At 37.1% G+C, this 17,758-nt stretch overlaps 1 protein-coding gene across 2 annotated transcripts in view; it reads left to right on the top strand.

Annotated features, from left to right (window-relative positions):
* The window catches only part of LOC136862858 (protein PBDC1), an 83,075-nt gene extending 66,190 nt beyond the window's left edge, over positions 1-16,885 (top strand). For both annotated transcript variants that reach the window (XM_067139121.2, XM_067139119.2), the window contains one exon: positions 16,315-16,885. In XM_067139121.2, the coding sequence (XP_066995222.1) occupies positions 16,315-16,521 (207 nt within the window). In that variant the 3' untranslated portion in view covers positions 16,522-16,885. The remainder of the gene's footprint in view (positions 1-16,314) is intronic.
* Positions 16,886-17,758: the final 873 nt, after the last annotated feature.

The raw sequence follows: 17,758 nt of genomic DNA, 5'->3' as shown, positions 1-17,758 counted from the left end.
CGCAACGTTGGATAAGCCATTTCTCACAAAATGCAGTATTTTAAAGAATGAGAAATAGCCGCTGCACATGGAATCAGTGTCTTAGATTTGATGGTTAGCCTAGGCTTGATTAATTTTATGAAGAGAAATGGACTTCCTCTTCGACAGAGATCATCATTATGCAAAAAAATGACGAATGATTTTAATTGCTTTATGATTGAGAAGCGCAAAGTGAAGGAATATTTGATCTCCCGTATGGGAACCGCAGTTCAGACGCCAATCAGTTTCCATATGCCACAAAGTCAGTCTATAAGAAAGGAACATACAGTGTTATCGTACACGCTACCGGAAACAAAAAACAACGATGTACTGCAATGCTTGCTGTAACAGTTGATGGCAGAAAGCTTGCACCTTACACTGTTCTGAAACAAAAAAACAATGCCTAAAGCAAAATTTCCGCGAGTGATCCACGTTCGTATTCAAGAAGAAGGGTGGATGGACACGTCACTCGTACAAGATTGGATACGAACGGTTTGGGGTAATGTAGCAGGGTTCCTCCTCCGATGCCCGGCCCTTCTCGTGTTGGACAGGTTTTTTTTTTTTTGTCGGTATGTCGTTATGACATTACATGAATTGTACTTCTATTAGTTCATGTTTATTTCAGGTCGTATTGTCAGCTTGTAATGGGAAGAAGATTTTCCAGTGTCGGTACTTCGATCCCACTTGTCTAACTTACCTATTTGACTTACCAGGAAAATCTCACGCCGGAATTTTACGCCAAATGACTATAACCGCAAACGAGTTGAACCAATTGTTTTTATATTATATTTGATGTATCTTTTAAATGTACCGTAAATGGATTGTAAATATCTGAATTCCTTGAATAATTTAAGCATCCAAAGTTTTCGCCTGTATTTTTCGTCAAAAAGTGTGTTAATTACGCGAGAAAATACGGTATTACGGTATGCATTTTGTTGCGTGTGTCGGTGTGACATAAATATTATTATTCGCTTAAGTGTCATAAATGAGAATGATTAGGTACATTTTCTTGTAACCATTTTTATGTTTTCCATCATCAGTACATCATTCATACAGAGAGAGCTGCATGTCCTTGGGAGTTAGTTACGGCTGTAGTTTCCTGTTGCTTTCAGCCGTGTAGCAGTGTAAACACAGCTAAGCCATGTTGAGTATTATTACAAGGCCATATCAGTCAATCATCTAGACTGCTGCCCTTGCAACTACCGAAAGGCTGCTACCCCCCTTTCGATGAACCATTCCTTAGTCTGGTCTCTCAACAGATACCTATCCGATATGGTTGCACCTGCTTCATTGGGACACGCAAGCCTCCCCTCCGCGGCAAGGTCACATGGTTCGCAGGGGAGGATGTGTGAAATATGTATGCATTTATGACCTAAAAACATAAGAATATGACCTATAAAATTCAAAATATTACTTAATGAATAGCATCTACGTTACATAGAAACACTTTTATTATGATTGTTACAGGCTACAATTAATTTAGAGTTTAAAAAGTTTTAATTCTTCGAAATCTTTAACCCAAAATCAACTAAAATGATGAATATTTCATGAACTCGTTAAGGTTACACTGCATACTCCTAGGCAAGGACGGACTCTGTGGAAGACATAAATACTACAGTTATTTCCACTGTTCAATATTCAATCAGTTTTAATTTGTTCACAAAACATGTTATTTGAATGAAACTTTCATACATGATCTAGTCTCCATTATCAGAATTGTTGCAATTTATGACCACATGCATCTTAAGATTGTTGAGTGAGAATCCCCTCCTGTTGTCTCTGAGTATCGTCTTGTAGCGAGAAAAACTTCTTTCGACATAACACGATGTATCGGGAGCGTATTTAAATAGAGTTAAATCACTTGGAGAAAATTCCAGGAAATCTGCAGATGAAGAGTTTCCACAAAGAATGTCACTTATTCCACGCAGGTACACAAGTCCGCTAATTTTTTCCAGTACATTTTCTAATTTTCTACAGCCTAGATGCTATTGTTCCTTTCGCATGCTTTAATTCCTGTTCAATGCACTTTACAACATTCAGTGCATTGCTTAGTTCTGCACCTGAAACTTCCAGTTGCGTGATTGCTCCAGATAAAGAATTAAAATTGTATGTTATGTAAGCCAGGTCCGCTTTTAATGTAGTGCTTGAAAATAAATCTTGAGTGGTTTTTATGGAGGACGATTCTGTAGGATCAAAAGACTTCACGATCTTCTCCACGACATCTTAAGTCGTTGCAATAGTACACTGCGGCATCAAGTCGATTAGAACTGGCTGGGGACGTAGGGGTAGTGAGGGTGCTTCTTCAAATTTCTGAACGCGAAATGGAGCTTTGACAAACACTTTCCTACAGTTCAATATTAATTTATCAACTAACTAGCTCATGTACCCGTGCTTCGCTACGGAATTCTAAATTTTATACAGAATTCTAGATTAGGTAGTGTAAACGTTGTGAGCAAGATTGTATTAAGTTGCATAGCTCTTAACGTTGCCCTAGAAGCACGACGGGGAAGTCACCAACGTCTTTTCTCATATGAAGACTGGGTTAGGGAATTTTCATTGTAATGGTAGGCCAGCTTGCCTACCGTCAGTCACAATCAGGTTGGGGAGTTTTCATTATAATGGCAGACACTCACTCTTTGCCTGCCTTTATAGATTCTCAGAAAGACTCAGTGGTTTTCCCAACTGAAATGAACATCGGTCATTACAACGACGTCAGTAGGAATGGCTCGATTCAAAGCAATGCTTTCATATGAAATACTCGATCAAATGAAAAACCACACATTTTCTCACTTTTAACGAACAGTACTATGCTGCCGAACTGACAGTCCAAAACTACAGAGCTGGAATGACCAAAACGCAGACATCCGTGATCCGTGAACAATCTGCGTCTTTTTTTCGGCGGGGGGATTCGAATAGTGGATAGTCCCGGGGCAAAAACTATGCCCGTTTACTTATCAGTTTCCTGGGAGTACCCAATGAGTCGTAAAATCTCAATTCACTACACTGGCGAGGGAAGGAACTATCTGACGTGAGGCAATTTTTCCTCCAAGCCAGAGAAGAAACCACATCTTTGCTGCTAATTTGGAATAAAATTAATGTAGATTTAATAAAAGTGAAGAGGAAGAAGCTTTTCTTAAGAAACGGCTCATTTCAGGGTTGAATTTCGAGTTATTTAGTGAATTGTGGTACCATAATTTGGAATAGGCCTAAATTATAATTCTAGACCAGTTCCTACTACTACTAACTGAGCCTCTGACTTAAGTGCGCACACTGCTCATTCAGAACAGCGCGTCAGAGTAGGTATCGAATAGCTGGCATACTATGATGAACCAGTGTGTTACGTACCAGCAGTATCAGAAAATGTATGAACCAGAAGAATGGCATGCTAAAAAAGAAATTTACCTAACTCCTCAGCTATTTCCCGCCAATATTCAGTTAGGGTGTTATACTCGGTACGCAGCAGTAATCCCATCTATCGGAGTTGAATGTCAGCATAAGAGGCAAAGAACATTACAACAAACAACGGTCAGTGTAATGTTATTGTTGATCAATGTTACACGCTTTCGATATTGTAGGCCTTCACATTATTAATTGTCTTCCAGTTCTGAAATACCGCTCTTATCATAGTCGGTACGGTAAATCTGAATAAAACATAAATGATCAGAAATTGTATTCTCTATAACTTTTGTTATGTAGTACTTTTCCATAGAACAAAGAACACAGGTATTTAAAAATTAAGTTTTAGGTGCCTTCCCCTAAACTACCATTTCACCCAGGGTGAATAACATTGTTTATAGCTTAAACTGTAGTTTCTTATTCCCCGACTCTATGTACCGATTTTCATTAAATTATGTTTACCCATTTTGTCGGGGCTCGGCATTGATATGGACTTAGCAACACAAATCCAAATTCATGAATATCTGTGTTATCATAGCCGGTACGGTAAAAATGCTTAAGACGTAAATGATCAGAAATTTAATTATATATAACTTTAGTTATGTAGTATTTATCGATATGATCACTAATAATATAAATATTTGAGAATTGAAGTTTAGGCCTTCCCCTAAACTACCATTTCACTCAGCGTGAATAAAATGATTTATAGCCTAGATTGTAGCGGCTTGCCCCCCGACTTTACATACCGATTTTTATTAAATTCTCTTCAGCTGTTTCCTCGTGATGCGTGTACATACATACATACATACAGACAGACAGACAGACAGAAATTACGGAAAAGTAAAAACTGCATTTTCTTGTTACTGTGGACATGATTGATACAGAAATACCATTCTTTTCAAATTCTGAGCAATGTACAGACAAAACTCTTATTTTATATATATAGATTTCTTCAGCTGCCCTATGCAAGGCATGTGCAAGTCATGTCACATGTATCATTTTCGGGTATATCATTTTAAATCCCTTGGCTGCCTTCATCATATACGGAGCAGCGTCAGTTACAAATAGAAAAATGTGCTCTCTCTTTGCCCCGTTTGGCCACAACAGATTCATTGAATTGTCGAAGAGAACTGCAATGGTGGAATGGTTTGTCTTCTCTAGTACTTCACATGTCAGGAGGAACGTATCTCCAGGCTGGTCTTCCGTCAGCGTGCCAACGATCACATTTGCTACATATCTTCCATCCACATCCGTGGTCTCGTCTATTGATACCCATATCTTACTGTCTCCCATGCCACGCCTTATTATATCCATCATCTCTTCATAACAAGGGGTCAGATAGGCCTTCCTGAGAGTAGATTCGTTGGGAACAGGATGCTTTGTATATTTTTCAAGAAACTTTCTGAAGCTTCAGCTGTTAAGTTTCTTTAAAGGGAAATTAGACGAAACCATCATCTTGCAGAGATCTTGTGAAAATTGTGAACAGTGTGAACTTGATGTCGGGATTTCGAATAGCAGACTTTGCCTATTTTCGAGTGGAGAATATCTAGTTACACAATTCTTACGTTTTACAGTATTACAGTGTTGTTGCACAGAGAAGCGTTTTTCGGCAGTAACTTTTACCTCACACAGTTTACAGAATATCACTCCATACGTACTGAATATGTTTTCACTGAACTCGCAAACAAAACTTTGCAACTTCCCACAAATTGAGACTTTCATTTTAGGCATATTGAAAGGATCTGAATGAGTGAAGCTCCCTAATGACCAAGGTCATCCAGTGTGTTGAAGGTGGAAGACGGAAGGGCGAAATACAGAGAGACCGAGCTCGATAGCTGCAGTCGCTTAAGTGCAGCCAGTATCCAGTATTCGGGAGATAGTAGGTTCGAACCCCACTGTCGGCAGCCCTGAAAATGGTTTTCCGTGGTTTCCCGTTTTCACACCAGGCAAATGCTGGGGCTGTACCTTAATTAAGGCCACGGCCGCTTCCTTCCCACTCCTAGCTCTTTCCTGTCCCATCGTCGCCATAAGACCTATCTGTGTCGGTGCGACTTAAAGCAACTAGAAATAGAGAGAGATAAGAACAATGACAAATAACTGCAGAATTACCTCTTCTTCCGTGTAAACAATAGCCCGGTTTCCAGGAATTGACCCAGCTAGCAAACAATAGCTCCTACCTGTTAGAAACATTCCATAAACAACTTTAGAATGGTTCTTCAGTAGTATATTCCAGTCTATCCTGAAACATAATTTCTAGAGCTTATTCTGATTTTTATAAAACGAAATTCAAATGAAAATTACCAAAATATGCTGTTACAGTGATATTTTGTTAAAAATATGCCATAAAATTTAAGAAAGTCTAAATATGCATTTATATGCCCAATAAAACCTGTTTAATTTTGTTTATCATGCTTGGAAACGTGTTGAAAATACAAGACTAAAGATATAATGTTAAGGAAAAAAATATGACTTGTCATAGAAATCCGCCTCCTAGTGATAACACTGATAATACGAATCATGTAGTGAATGATGATTCAAATCAGATTATGAACAGATTATTATGGAATAGTGTGTCAGAGGGAGATGTTCAACCTCCGTCCCCAGTGATATATTAGAAATGCCAGGACTGAAACATTTGCCGTCACGAAATTCCAAACATATAGAGTATTTCAACATAATGTTTGCCGTAACTTTCTTACAATTACTGGTAAAAGAGACTTGGAAAAATGTGACATTGCCAGAAATGAGGGCTTTTATTGTTTGTATTTTGAATATGGGAATGTTAAAATGACCAACAATAGCGTCATATTGGTCACAGTGTTTGTACCACACCGTACCCTGGTTCAGAACAATGTTTTCCCAAAACTGATTTCAAATTTGAAGTTCGTTCACCTCTGACAATACTATTCATCCAACACCTGGTCAGCCTGATTATAGCCCATCTGCCAAGTTTGATCGTGTAGTTGATCGTGCCAACTGGGTGTCCAGTATCATTTCATTCCTCACCTGAACATCAACATCAATTAAAGTCTTGTCGGAACGAAGAGCCACACATCACTAATGCAGCACCTGCCAAATAAACACCATCTTCATTGGGGTATCAAGTTATGTATGCTCTGTGGTAGTGTAGTCAACTATTGTCTTGCATTTTATGTTTATAGAGGGGTCAAAGACACTTCAGACAGAGCTGTCATGAAGCAGCATGGATTTGGGTATCTTGTAGTGAAAACATTGTTAGCCAAAGTGAAATTACTGAACAGGGGGTACCATGTATTCGTTGATAATATTTTTTACCAGTATACTGCTTGCCATAGATTTGTATAAAGTTGGGACCTTCATTACAAGGACTGTGAGAAGGAATAGGAAGTATATGCCTAAAGATATACACAAGAAATATGGTGTGGGTGAGGCCAAACATTTTAGATGTAATGAATTGCGTTTGCTGACATTCAGGGAAGAGAAGTCACAAAGTAAACCTATACTCCTTTTGTCAACTAATTCAGAAGCTAAAGATAGTAAATATGTGGAAAAGGGAAGAAGAAAAAAGTGATAAAACCTGATATGATTCTTCAATACAATAGTTATGTTGGGGGGGGGGGTATTGACAGCAGTGACATGATGCTCTATACCAGGCTCGGCCAACTGGCTGGCATGTGATGTAAGAGAGACAGTGTGACTTTGGAGAGACCATGTGACGTAAGAGCGCAGAAGGTGGGGAGCCGCTGTCGTAGACTGGAGACGAAGAGACAGCCTCGCTTTGTAGTAAACACATGAAGTGCCATACATGCTGGTGGCTACGGCTTTTATAGACACTTTTCACAAAAAGCCACACAAATCCTTCTTATTTAAAAATTTATCTCTTAGTTCTCTATCACACTGTAAATCTAATAACTCTAACTGTAGGTCTAGATCAACGTTATCTACAACTGAAAATGGCGTTGTTAAAAGTTTGTATCATGCAGCAGATTATGATCAGTATCAAGGCGAGGAAAGGGTATGTGTAATTACAGAACTAAAAGGTAAAATAAATAACCATGTCGAACATTCGATCAGTGAGTCAGCTGTTCGAATGAGTTATAAAATTTCATATTTAATTACAAAGAAACTTAAACCGTTCAGTGGTGGTGAATTCGTAAAGGAATGTTTAATTCTAGCAGATGAGGAGTTTTGTCTAAATATCATTCAAGAGTTCGAAGCTACCAGCTTGTCCGTGCACACAGTGTCGACAAAAATTCAAGACCTATCTGATGATGTCCACCTACAATTATCAGAACTGACAAAAAGCTTCCGGGCATACTCCTTAGCAATTGACAAGGGCACAGATATTTCTGTCCTCCTCTGTGGTGTAGTGGTTAGCATGATTAGCTGCCACCCCCGGAGGCCCGGGTTCGATTCCCGGCTCTGCCACGAAATTTGAAAAGTGGTACGAGGGCTGGAACGGGGTCCACTCAGCCTCGGGAGGTCAACTGAGTAGAGGTGGTGTCGATTCCCACCTCAGCCATCCTGGAAGTGGTTTCCCACTTCTCCTCCAGGCGAATGCCGGGATGGTACTTAACTTAAGGCCACGGCCGCTTCCTTCCCTCTTCCTTGCCTATCCCTTCCAATCTTCCCATCCCCCACCAAGGCCCCTGTTCAGTATAGCAGGTGAGGCCGCCTGGGCGAGGTACTGGTCATACTCCCCAGTTGTATCCCCCGACCAAGAGTCTGAAGCTCCAGGACACCGCCCTTGAGGCGGTAGAGGTGGGATCCCTCGCTAAGTCCGAGGGAAAAACCGAACCTGGAGGGTAAACAGATGATGATTATGATGATGATGGCAGATATTTCTGACACAGCCCAGCTAGCCGTTTTCATACGAGGGGTTGACAAAAACTTAACAATTTGGGAGGAAATACTGGATTTAGTGCCTATGAAGAATACCACGAAAAGCATCGACATTCTCAACTGCATTGTAAGTGTTGTTGAAAATGCTTCTTTGCCATGGAACAAACTAGTTTCAATAGCAACAGATGGTGCACCTTCTATGGTAGGGCGCAATTCTGGAGTAGTTGGGCTCATAATATTAAAAAGAAAGGTTTCCCCGATTGCATAGGTTTGCAGCGGGAATGTTGAGTATATTAGATTCCGCATATGCCTGTGAATGAATCTTTTCTATTTTAAATCAACAAAACCAAAATATTGAAGCCAGTTGTCAGATCACGATTTGAAGAGTGCTCTTAAACTTAGTGTTTCCTCAAACATTAACTCCAAATATTGCAAAACTAATAAACGAAACAAGACTACAAAAATGAAAGAAACCCACGAGTGGCAACTGAGTATCGATAACATGAGATAAAACGTATGTTTCGAGTTTACAGATTACTCTCTGTTCTATTTTTGTTGTAAAACTGTGCTGTTTGTTACTATTAGCACTATTTTTTACAGTGGGTGATATTGTAAAACACAGCAATTTTGTGTTCAATATCAGTTCCGAAGATTCACCGGAAAAAGTTAGTTTAGTTTGTATATGTAGAAATAAAGTTGCTTTATAACTTTTATATTAATTCATAACAAAGTTACGTTACAATACATTAGGTGGAGAGAAATATGTACTACACATACCGCATTGTACTACCTGCAGCCATTGGGCCTCCCTCTACGAATGAAGTTGCATTTCCCCTCACCCCTCTAGTCTTCACTTCTCAGTTACAGTACGAAGTACTTCGTTTCGCTGCCCGAGCAGAGTGTGTGACGTGTTACCTGATGTCACACGTACTCGCAGTTGGCTGACCCTGCTCTATACATACTTGGATGAGCAAAGAACCTTGAAGGACTGGAAGGAGGTGTGTTTCAATGTGTTTGGGCAGATGTTACAGAATAGTTGTGTACAGTATAAAATGAAAACAGATGGGAAGATACTGACGAGGTTTGATTTTACAGCAGATATAGTTGATAAGACAATAGGGAATAAGTGAATTATTTTTAAAGAAAGCAATATCAGTGTTGTCCGATTGGGGGGGGGGGGCGGAATTAGGGGGCTTAAAATTATTGTAAGATAACAAGGAAAGAGAATGCTGTGTATGTAGCAAGGCCAGCAAAGGCCTTGAATATGAAAGCGATCCCGCACCATTTGCACAAAATGTGAAAAAGGTCTGCATGGTCCATGTTTTCCGAAGCACATCTGTTTGAGATAAACATGGGGTTAAGGGGTTATATACATTGAAATATTGACAAAGAGTTGTGTTTCCAAGAATGTTATAATTTTCAGTATGTGATCAAATGTATAATGTTTTGTAAAAATTAATTACCATATCTGGGAATCAAACTATGACAGTTTTTGTTATTCAAATTATTTTATACATTGTATTTAATTTATGCACAGTTCTGAAACAGTAGAGTAGGAGAGTAATATTTTGTAGTTTCATATATTGTGATTTAGATATAAGTGAGATTTCAAAATAAATTTGATTATTAACAAGAAGAAAAATTCACTCTTTTCATGAGAAAATCAAAGAAATGCACATGTGCCAAAAAATATATTTTTTAGAAGCTAATTGATTTGTTTGTTGTTTTCTGTCTTTGTAGTGAATATTAGGTGTTGTGTGTAATGTCGTATAACTTTTATTCAAATTTCAAAAATACTTTTCAGAAAATGCTTGCAGAATTAGGATTTTATTATTTTCTTGATTGTAGCAGCCTATAAAAATGCATATTTACATATTCATTTTTAAGTTTAGGATTTTTATATTAACTGTACGACGTTGGGATGAAGGAAATCTTTTAAATACCGATATATTGATATTGCTATATATTGAAACCCTATTTTTGATAATCGATATATATTGCACATAATATATTGGTATATTCAAACGATATTGATATATCGGTAATGATAAAGATAAGCCAGGACGACAATATCATCAGACCTGAATGCATATATCGATATGTGACAAAATGGCCACCATATTGGGCGACTGGCCATGTTTACATTGAGTTTGTTTTATTCTGCCTGCGCACACGTCTGTTTGGTTGAGTTTATCTTGCTACTGGAATTCACGGTTTAATCATCCATAGAATATTTGTATATGCATTCTGAGTTTTTCAAAAGTTTGGGCATTCTTGGCTATTAAAAGCTCCATCCAAATTGTTAGAAATCATCTTCATTGTACTGCACACAGAAGCTCGCCATGGTTAAACATGTAGTACAGTATTTGGGAGATAGTGGGTTCGAACCCCATTGTCGGCAGCCCTGAATATGGTTTTCCGTGGTTTCCCATTTTTACTCAAGGCAAATGCTGGGGCCGTACCTTAAGGCCATGGACGCTTCCTTCCAACTCCTAGCCCTTACCTATCCCATCGTCGCCATAAGACCTATCTGTGTCAGTGCGACATAAAGCAACTTATGATAAATGTAAGAAATTTATTTCTCTTCCACCTATTCAGTACAATTCAGTATGTTAAAGTTAGAGTTAAATCCTCATTAAAATAAGAATTAGTACATGTTTCGCCCTTTCCTATGGGGCATTATCAGCTGTATCATTACCTCAAACCATATCAGGTACCTGGTTAAAATTGATCTAAAATCTACTACAAAATTAAATACATTAACTCTCTTGGAGCCAGGCGTTACTGCGAGCACTCGCTCTTTAAATTGCCAGAGCCAATGAGATCGGCCTTTAAATATCCGGTCGGAAGTTGCTAGAGCCGATTACATCGGCCGGCTGGAAATGCTATGATATACATAATGTTGTCATCGCCTGTAGTGACGTGCATACTTTTGTGACAACCTGTAGTAAAGGGGCTACAAGTTATTGTGTGCTTGACCGTGGTTTGGAATTTCTAAGAGGGTGTTCTAGCTTTCATAAGAGTTGTTTCCTGTGTTTAGAAATACCGCTAACCGGTTAATACAAGATTGCTCCTTGCAGTGAGTGGATTCTTGACAGCAGAATGACAAGTGGTTCACGTGATATATTTTCAGCAGGTATTGATGACGATAAATTAATGGAATATTTGGAACAATGCGAAGTGAATGCGGATGATTTATCGGATAGCGATAGTGAATTTAGTTCAGAGAGTAGTGATGAAATTATACCAGACACGCCCCCGGGATCACCACAGCTAAAGAAGAGGCGTTTGTTTAATTCTAAGTGCTTCAACTGTGGTCTCAAACTTTGAACAACGTTATATAGCGGTGACGAGTCTTCTTCTCAAAAATTTTTGGTGAGTAAATTAATTTTGTCATTTTCTTTCTTTTTACTAGTGACATAATAAATTTGTATTTGCATATTTTTCTTTTTCTTTTTCTCATTCAGAACAATTATTCTGTTCATAAATTAATTCTCTATCATTACGTAAATGCCGGTCCCCGCGGGTCAGATGTAGTGTGCCTGCCTCTCACTCAGAGGTCATGGGTTCGATTCCCGGACAGGTGAAAGATTTTTACCTGGGACTGAGTTTTGGTTCGAGGTCCAGTCAAACTAAGTGACCCTAAGTCATTGGTCTAGAAAACCATGAATAATGAACGAGAGAATTTGTCTCGCTGACCATGCGTCACCTCGTAAACTGCAGGTCCTCGGAGTGAGCAGCGGTCGCTTAGTAGACCAAGGCCCATCAGGGCTTTAGTGCCATAGATGTTTTAATTATGCATATTGTATTGTATTGTAAAATGTTTTTTTAAAATAGATACTGGAACAGAAAACTAGAAAAAGGGATTTCCGATAAAATAAAAAATATAATCTCAAATATTATTTTTTACTTTTTAATAACTCGGAACTATTTTATACAATCTAGTCCACACATATAAAATTTATCTTAAGTGTTTGCCATACATCGATATATACATGAATTTTATCGGTGAGTAAAATTGTCTTATTTTCATTAGTGACTTACGTTTGGATTTTAATTTTTTATTTTTTTATTTTTCCCGTTCAAAGAATTATTTTATAGAATTATATTTAGAAATAAATTCTACATTATCACGTATATTCTTTTGTATCGTAGATGATATTTTCGAAGTAGATATTGAGAGAGAAAGTGCGAAAATGTTTTTCTCTTCCTAAAAGTAAACGTTATCGACAATCATAATATCAACAATAATACTTTTTAATTCTTTATATCACTCTAAATCAGTTTATTTTATGTAGTCGACGTGTAGAAAATTTCTTTCCGGTATTTGACATACAGCGGTAGACATACACGAATGTTAAAATGCACGTAATTCTACTAAAAACGGCCTGGCACTTTACAGTAGTAGAGTGCAGGCGGAGCTCTGGCCTCTTCCAGCTGCTAGTGAGCGGCCGATCAGATCGGCTCCTGGCTCTAAGAGGGTTAAAAAACTTCCAAGCCATATCAGGTACCAGATTGATCTAAAATCTACTACAAAATTGAATACATTAAAATACTTCACTTAAAAAAGCTGTCCTCATATGAGTAACTTGATTTACTGTAGGTACAAGTGAAAATTAACAATATTGATGGCTTTGAGCCATGGTCAATGTTGAATATGAATGAAAGTTTAAAAATATTATTACAAAATGATGCAAGTGAGTATAGAACAATACAAATGATTATATACAAAATAATAAGGAAATGCATTCCAACACCGTGCCATTTTTTGTAATATTAGACCTTGGCATGTGTACTTGATATAGTCTTATTCAAAAGTAGCGAATAAGTTCTGATTTTTTTTAAAGTTTGTAACTAGCCCAGAAAGACGTTATATTTATGTCGTAGTTCTACTTGAGCACCTATGTTGAACAGTTTATTAGAGAACAACTTAATGAGGCTGTTGAAATGTCATTGATTATCTTCTTTGGTTGAACAGTATTCTATGTTGATGGTGTGCTTCTGTTAGAGTGTTCAGATGTTAGTTTACTAGTTGAAAGGGGCTGTCAAACTCTTCTGTAAGTTTTTTAATGTTAAGCTGTCCAATGTATACAAGCTCTGAAAGGAAGGAGAAATCCATAATTAATTAGGTTGAAAAAATGAAAGAGAAAGAAAGGAGGATCTACGCATAAACTTTGAGTCTGTGGTGTTGTGTTGAATAGGTGGAAGAGAGATAAATTTCTTACATTCATCATAAGATTACTTTCAATATGGATTCGCAAGGATTTTCATTACTTGTAATGTAAAGCAACTTCTAAAAAAAAAAAAATTAAGTGTTATGATATACTTTGTCAGATTTAGGCAGCCTATTATTGTAGGAAGTTCAAATAAAAACATAGTGTTTCATTGTTCTTTTATTGGTTATCTAGTACTGTATTGCTTATGTGTTGGTGATATAGTAATAATAATAATTATTGTATTGCCTCAGCTACCGCGTGCAGACATTTTTATTTGAAGCCATCTGGCTGTCTGCTTGTTAATTTCAACATTCCGTTTTACTCTAGCCTTCTAGATGGCAGAGTAAACCGAATTGCTCTTGGGCGTCTATAGCTGACTTTTAATTAATTTTGTCGGAAAACATTAAATATGTCACTAGAGATTTCTTACATGCAGATATCATACGACATGGAGTGGGTGTCGCATGGACTTTTTTTACGCCCTGCAGACATCGGACACTCTACCACTGATCAACGGAGGCAGCACAGTCAGAGTGTAACAATGCTCTGAACATGTCACATTCATTGAAGAAACAACAAATTTTTTATCGTGATTTTATACAAAATATTTTTATCATATTTTATTCTCTTAATTATCTTGCTCTTCTTGGAACTGCCATGATCATAGTTTTATAGAACTTCAATATAATTTCAAATCCTTGTATTTTGGAAAAAATATAATTTGATATCGAGAGATATCAGTATTTTGTTATGATATCGGCATGTCTCTACTTTAATTAAGTATTGATTTTGAATGAAATATCAATATTTTAGTATATCGGAACGTCCCTAGGGGCAGCATATTCCACTGTTCGAATTCTAGCCCAGCTTATCAGAGGCTCAGAGCACGGTATTGATTGGATTGGATATTTCCAGGTTGCAATTCCACCTTCACTAGCACCATCTCTTACAGAATTATCGGAGTTCTCCAGTGCGGATGTTCTTAACGATAATAATAATTCAAAGAAAAACAATACATTTGTGGAAAAACTGATTTATTAAGCGATAAATTAAATCAAAATTTCGGTGTTAATATATCGATAAATCGAAAGGAAAATATTAGTATTTTGTAAAAACCGATATATTGTTCCCATCCCTAGTAGGACGTGTACCAATACATTGGTTAGAATCAGAGCAAATTTCAGTATGCTGACCAACAGTTCAATTCCTACGAATATTTTAGAATAAGTAAGTAAATGGGATTAAATATGCTTGGCATTTTTTACATGAGTATGTTCTTCAGGCCTGGCACTAAGAGGGTTAATATAATTATTGCAGATACATGCCCACCACTTAGAGGTTATATAGCATATATCAACACCATGATGAAAATATTACCATATCAACAGACATTGCAATACATTACTGGAAGAAGATTTTAATGTGTTATGTTAACTTATTTATCTCTATTAATTGTGATTATGTATTCATATAGTTTTACCTTAAGATTACATTTCCAAAGAAGACAAGTTATTCGTACAACTAAGGACATAAGTATAAATAACTATATTTTAACCATAACACATAAGTGCTAATGAACACTATTTGTCAGTAAGTTTCATATTGTATATTTGAGTGGAATATTGGTGATTGTGTTGTATAAGATTCTATATGTTTTTCTAAGTGGTAATTAAAGCTTAAGATGACCCAGTTTACAGCGTCCAAACTAATCCCTTATATCTAATAAAGATATTTGGTGTTTAATTGAATGGTATTGAATAGGTGGACCTCCCTTCCTCTGTTTGTCACTGCTCATTGTCAGTAAGGAAAAAAATGAAGTCCATTACATATTGCCTGTAACCTACGCCAATACTGAAGGAGTTAAATCATATATTTTATCAGTGGATCTATAAGCACATTAGAGAGAAAACCTATCTGTTAGATGAAGATGAAGCAGCTCTGTACGTCAACAGCTAGCTCATGTTTCATACGTAGCGCAAATCGAACGGGGTAGTCCTCAGCTGACAAATGAAGCACGTTTTTACACATTGCAGTTTCTCAAGAAGTACTTGTCCAGTTTTCAAAATAATCACGATGCTGAATTTGTAACGTGTAGATTTAAGGCTATGTGTAGAAAAAAAGTGTAGTTCCATAAAAAAAAACAAAGTACCATTATCTCGGAAGATATCAATGCCATGAAAAATGTAATGCAAGTATGATTATGACCCCCTTGGTACCGTTACCGAAAGTTAAAACAGAATTTCGATATCTTCAGGAGTTCACGAGTTATTTGAGGTAGACAACTTAGCTGAATACCCCTATATACCATGTTACCAGCATATCATGTGTTACTCTCCCCACTCCAGGCGCACTAATTGTATCTGGGTCGAGGTGGTCATAATGCAATGGCTCGTTGGTGTGGTTTTTGTTTTTTTCATCCAGAATTTATTGTATGAACGCAGTTGGAAGGTTTGGGTGTATTATTTATGAAAAGTAAAATTCTATGAACAGTGTTGTTGTTTTTGGACTGTATCTAAAACTTATTTTGCCTGGCTTACGACACTGGCTTTCTTGCGATTATATGTACACATTGTATGTAGTGAAACACTACAAAGAAAGATACTAGTACTACATATCAGTTTATGAAGCAACATTGCTTGTTCTTAGTATCACTGTTTTGTGGTGGTGACAGTTCTAATAAATAATAAAGGATAGTTTAAAAAAAAATACAGATATGCTAAAATAGTGAAGGTAGGAAAATTGGATTCTGTGATATTTTATGAGAAATGACTGTTGAAAGCTCATGAACATTTGTATTAAACTTGTCTGCTGAATGATTAGTTTTACTATTTTTATTGTTAATATTATCTTCTCTTTGTTTCAGAAATGGAGGCATTTCTGTGAAAAGTTCAATGGTGTTATAGAAGATTATAACTTTGGTACACTACTACGATTAGACCATAGTGGAGAATATTCTGCATCCAATAGTATATTGGTGACAAGAATACAGTTTTATGCCATTGAAGTTGCTCGCAATAAAGAAGGGCTTAATAGTGGCCTTCGTGCAAAGTACAAGCCCAAAGCAGATTGATGGCATAATAGCATGAAATTTTGCTATTGATAAATGACTTCACATCGAACTGCTGATTTTTTAATGTACGATATACTGAAATTGTTGTGTGTTGTGATTCTGCAAGATTGAAGTGTTCTAACATACCCTCTCCTAAACACAGTGAGCTGCTGTATGTATAAGATTATTTGTGATGCATGATAAGCAAAGAGAAGTGACAGTCAAATACCGAACAGATACAAAGCAAAGATAAGTAAATTATTTGTGTATGCTGATTATTTTGAATTAAGTTACTCAGAATTTACAGGTCTGTTTTTGTAATCAAGCTCACAAAAATGTCAAAGTACAGCTATTGTACTCATTGAATATATATATAAAGAAATAATCTCTGGATTATTACGTCCTTAATAGTACCCAGATTAAATCTGTTCTCAAGGGGGAAAGAATTGGTTATATTGTCATAATGTATGCCTAGTTATTTATGTGACTATCAAATTGTAGTCTCCATGTTGTTTTTACAAACGTTGTCTTATATTTATACACTTCCTGACAAAATAATTGAAGCACCCAAAAAGGGGAGGGGGAAGCTAAATGATCGTCACAATAAGACTTATCTGTTTTGGTGCGACATAAAGCAACTAGGAAAAAAAAAAAAAAAAAAACGATACTAAATGAAACTTCACGTGTTCAGAGGGTATGTGATGTTATTTCAGTGATTACAAAATCAAGCTCAATTTACAAAGAACTTGGCAGTGAGATCCCACTTGATACTGCACTCCCTTTGGTTGAGAAATGTGTCATAAAGCCATTGTGTCCTCTCCTAAGGCAAGCTAGTCCACAGCTGTTGTAACTGGTCCTTGATATCCTGGATACTGGTTCGGATAGAGTTGTCATCCGAGCTGGTCCCACACGTTCTGTTGGGGGACAGATCTGGTAATCTTGCTGGCCACATGAGTATCTCAACATCACGCAGGCAGTTCTTAGACATGTGCATACCTGCCAACTTTCCCGATTTAGGCGGGAGACTCCCGATTTTCGACAGTTTTTCCCGCCTCCCGATTATTCAATGATTTCTCCCGATTTTAGCTTACTTTTTGGTGAACTTCAAACATTTGTTTTCAAATCCCGCCATTTCAGCTTTTTTTTTTTTATGGCAGTGGCCGGAAGTCCTTCGCTCATTGGCCGCTTTCAAACGAAATATTGACGTTTATTGATGCGTGAAATGTGCGCGAATGTGCGATGTTTATTGAAACCTGTA

The sequence above is a fragment of the Anabrus simplex genome, chromosome 2 (assembly GCF_040414725.1).
Source record: "Anabrus simplex isolate iqAnaSimp1 chromosome 2, ASM4041472v1, whole genome shotgun sequence".
Classification (NCBI taxonomy): domain Eukaryota; kingdom Metazoa; phylum Arthropoda; class Insecta; order Orthoptera; family Tettigoniidae; genus Anabrus; species Anabrus simplex.
This window is presented reverse-complemented; position numbering and strand designations above follow the sequence as displayed.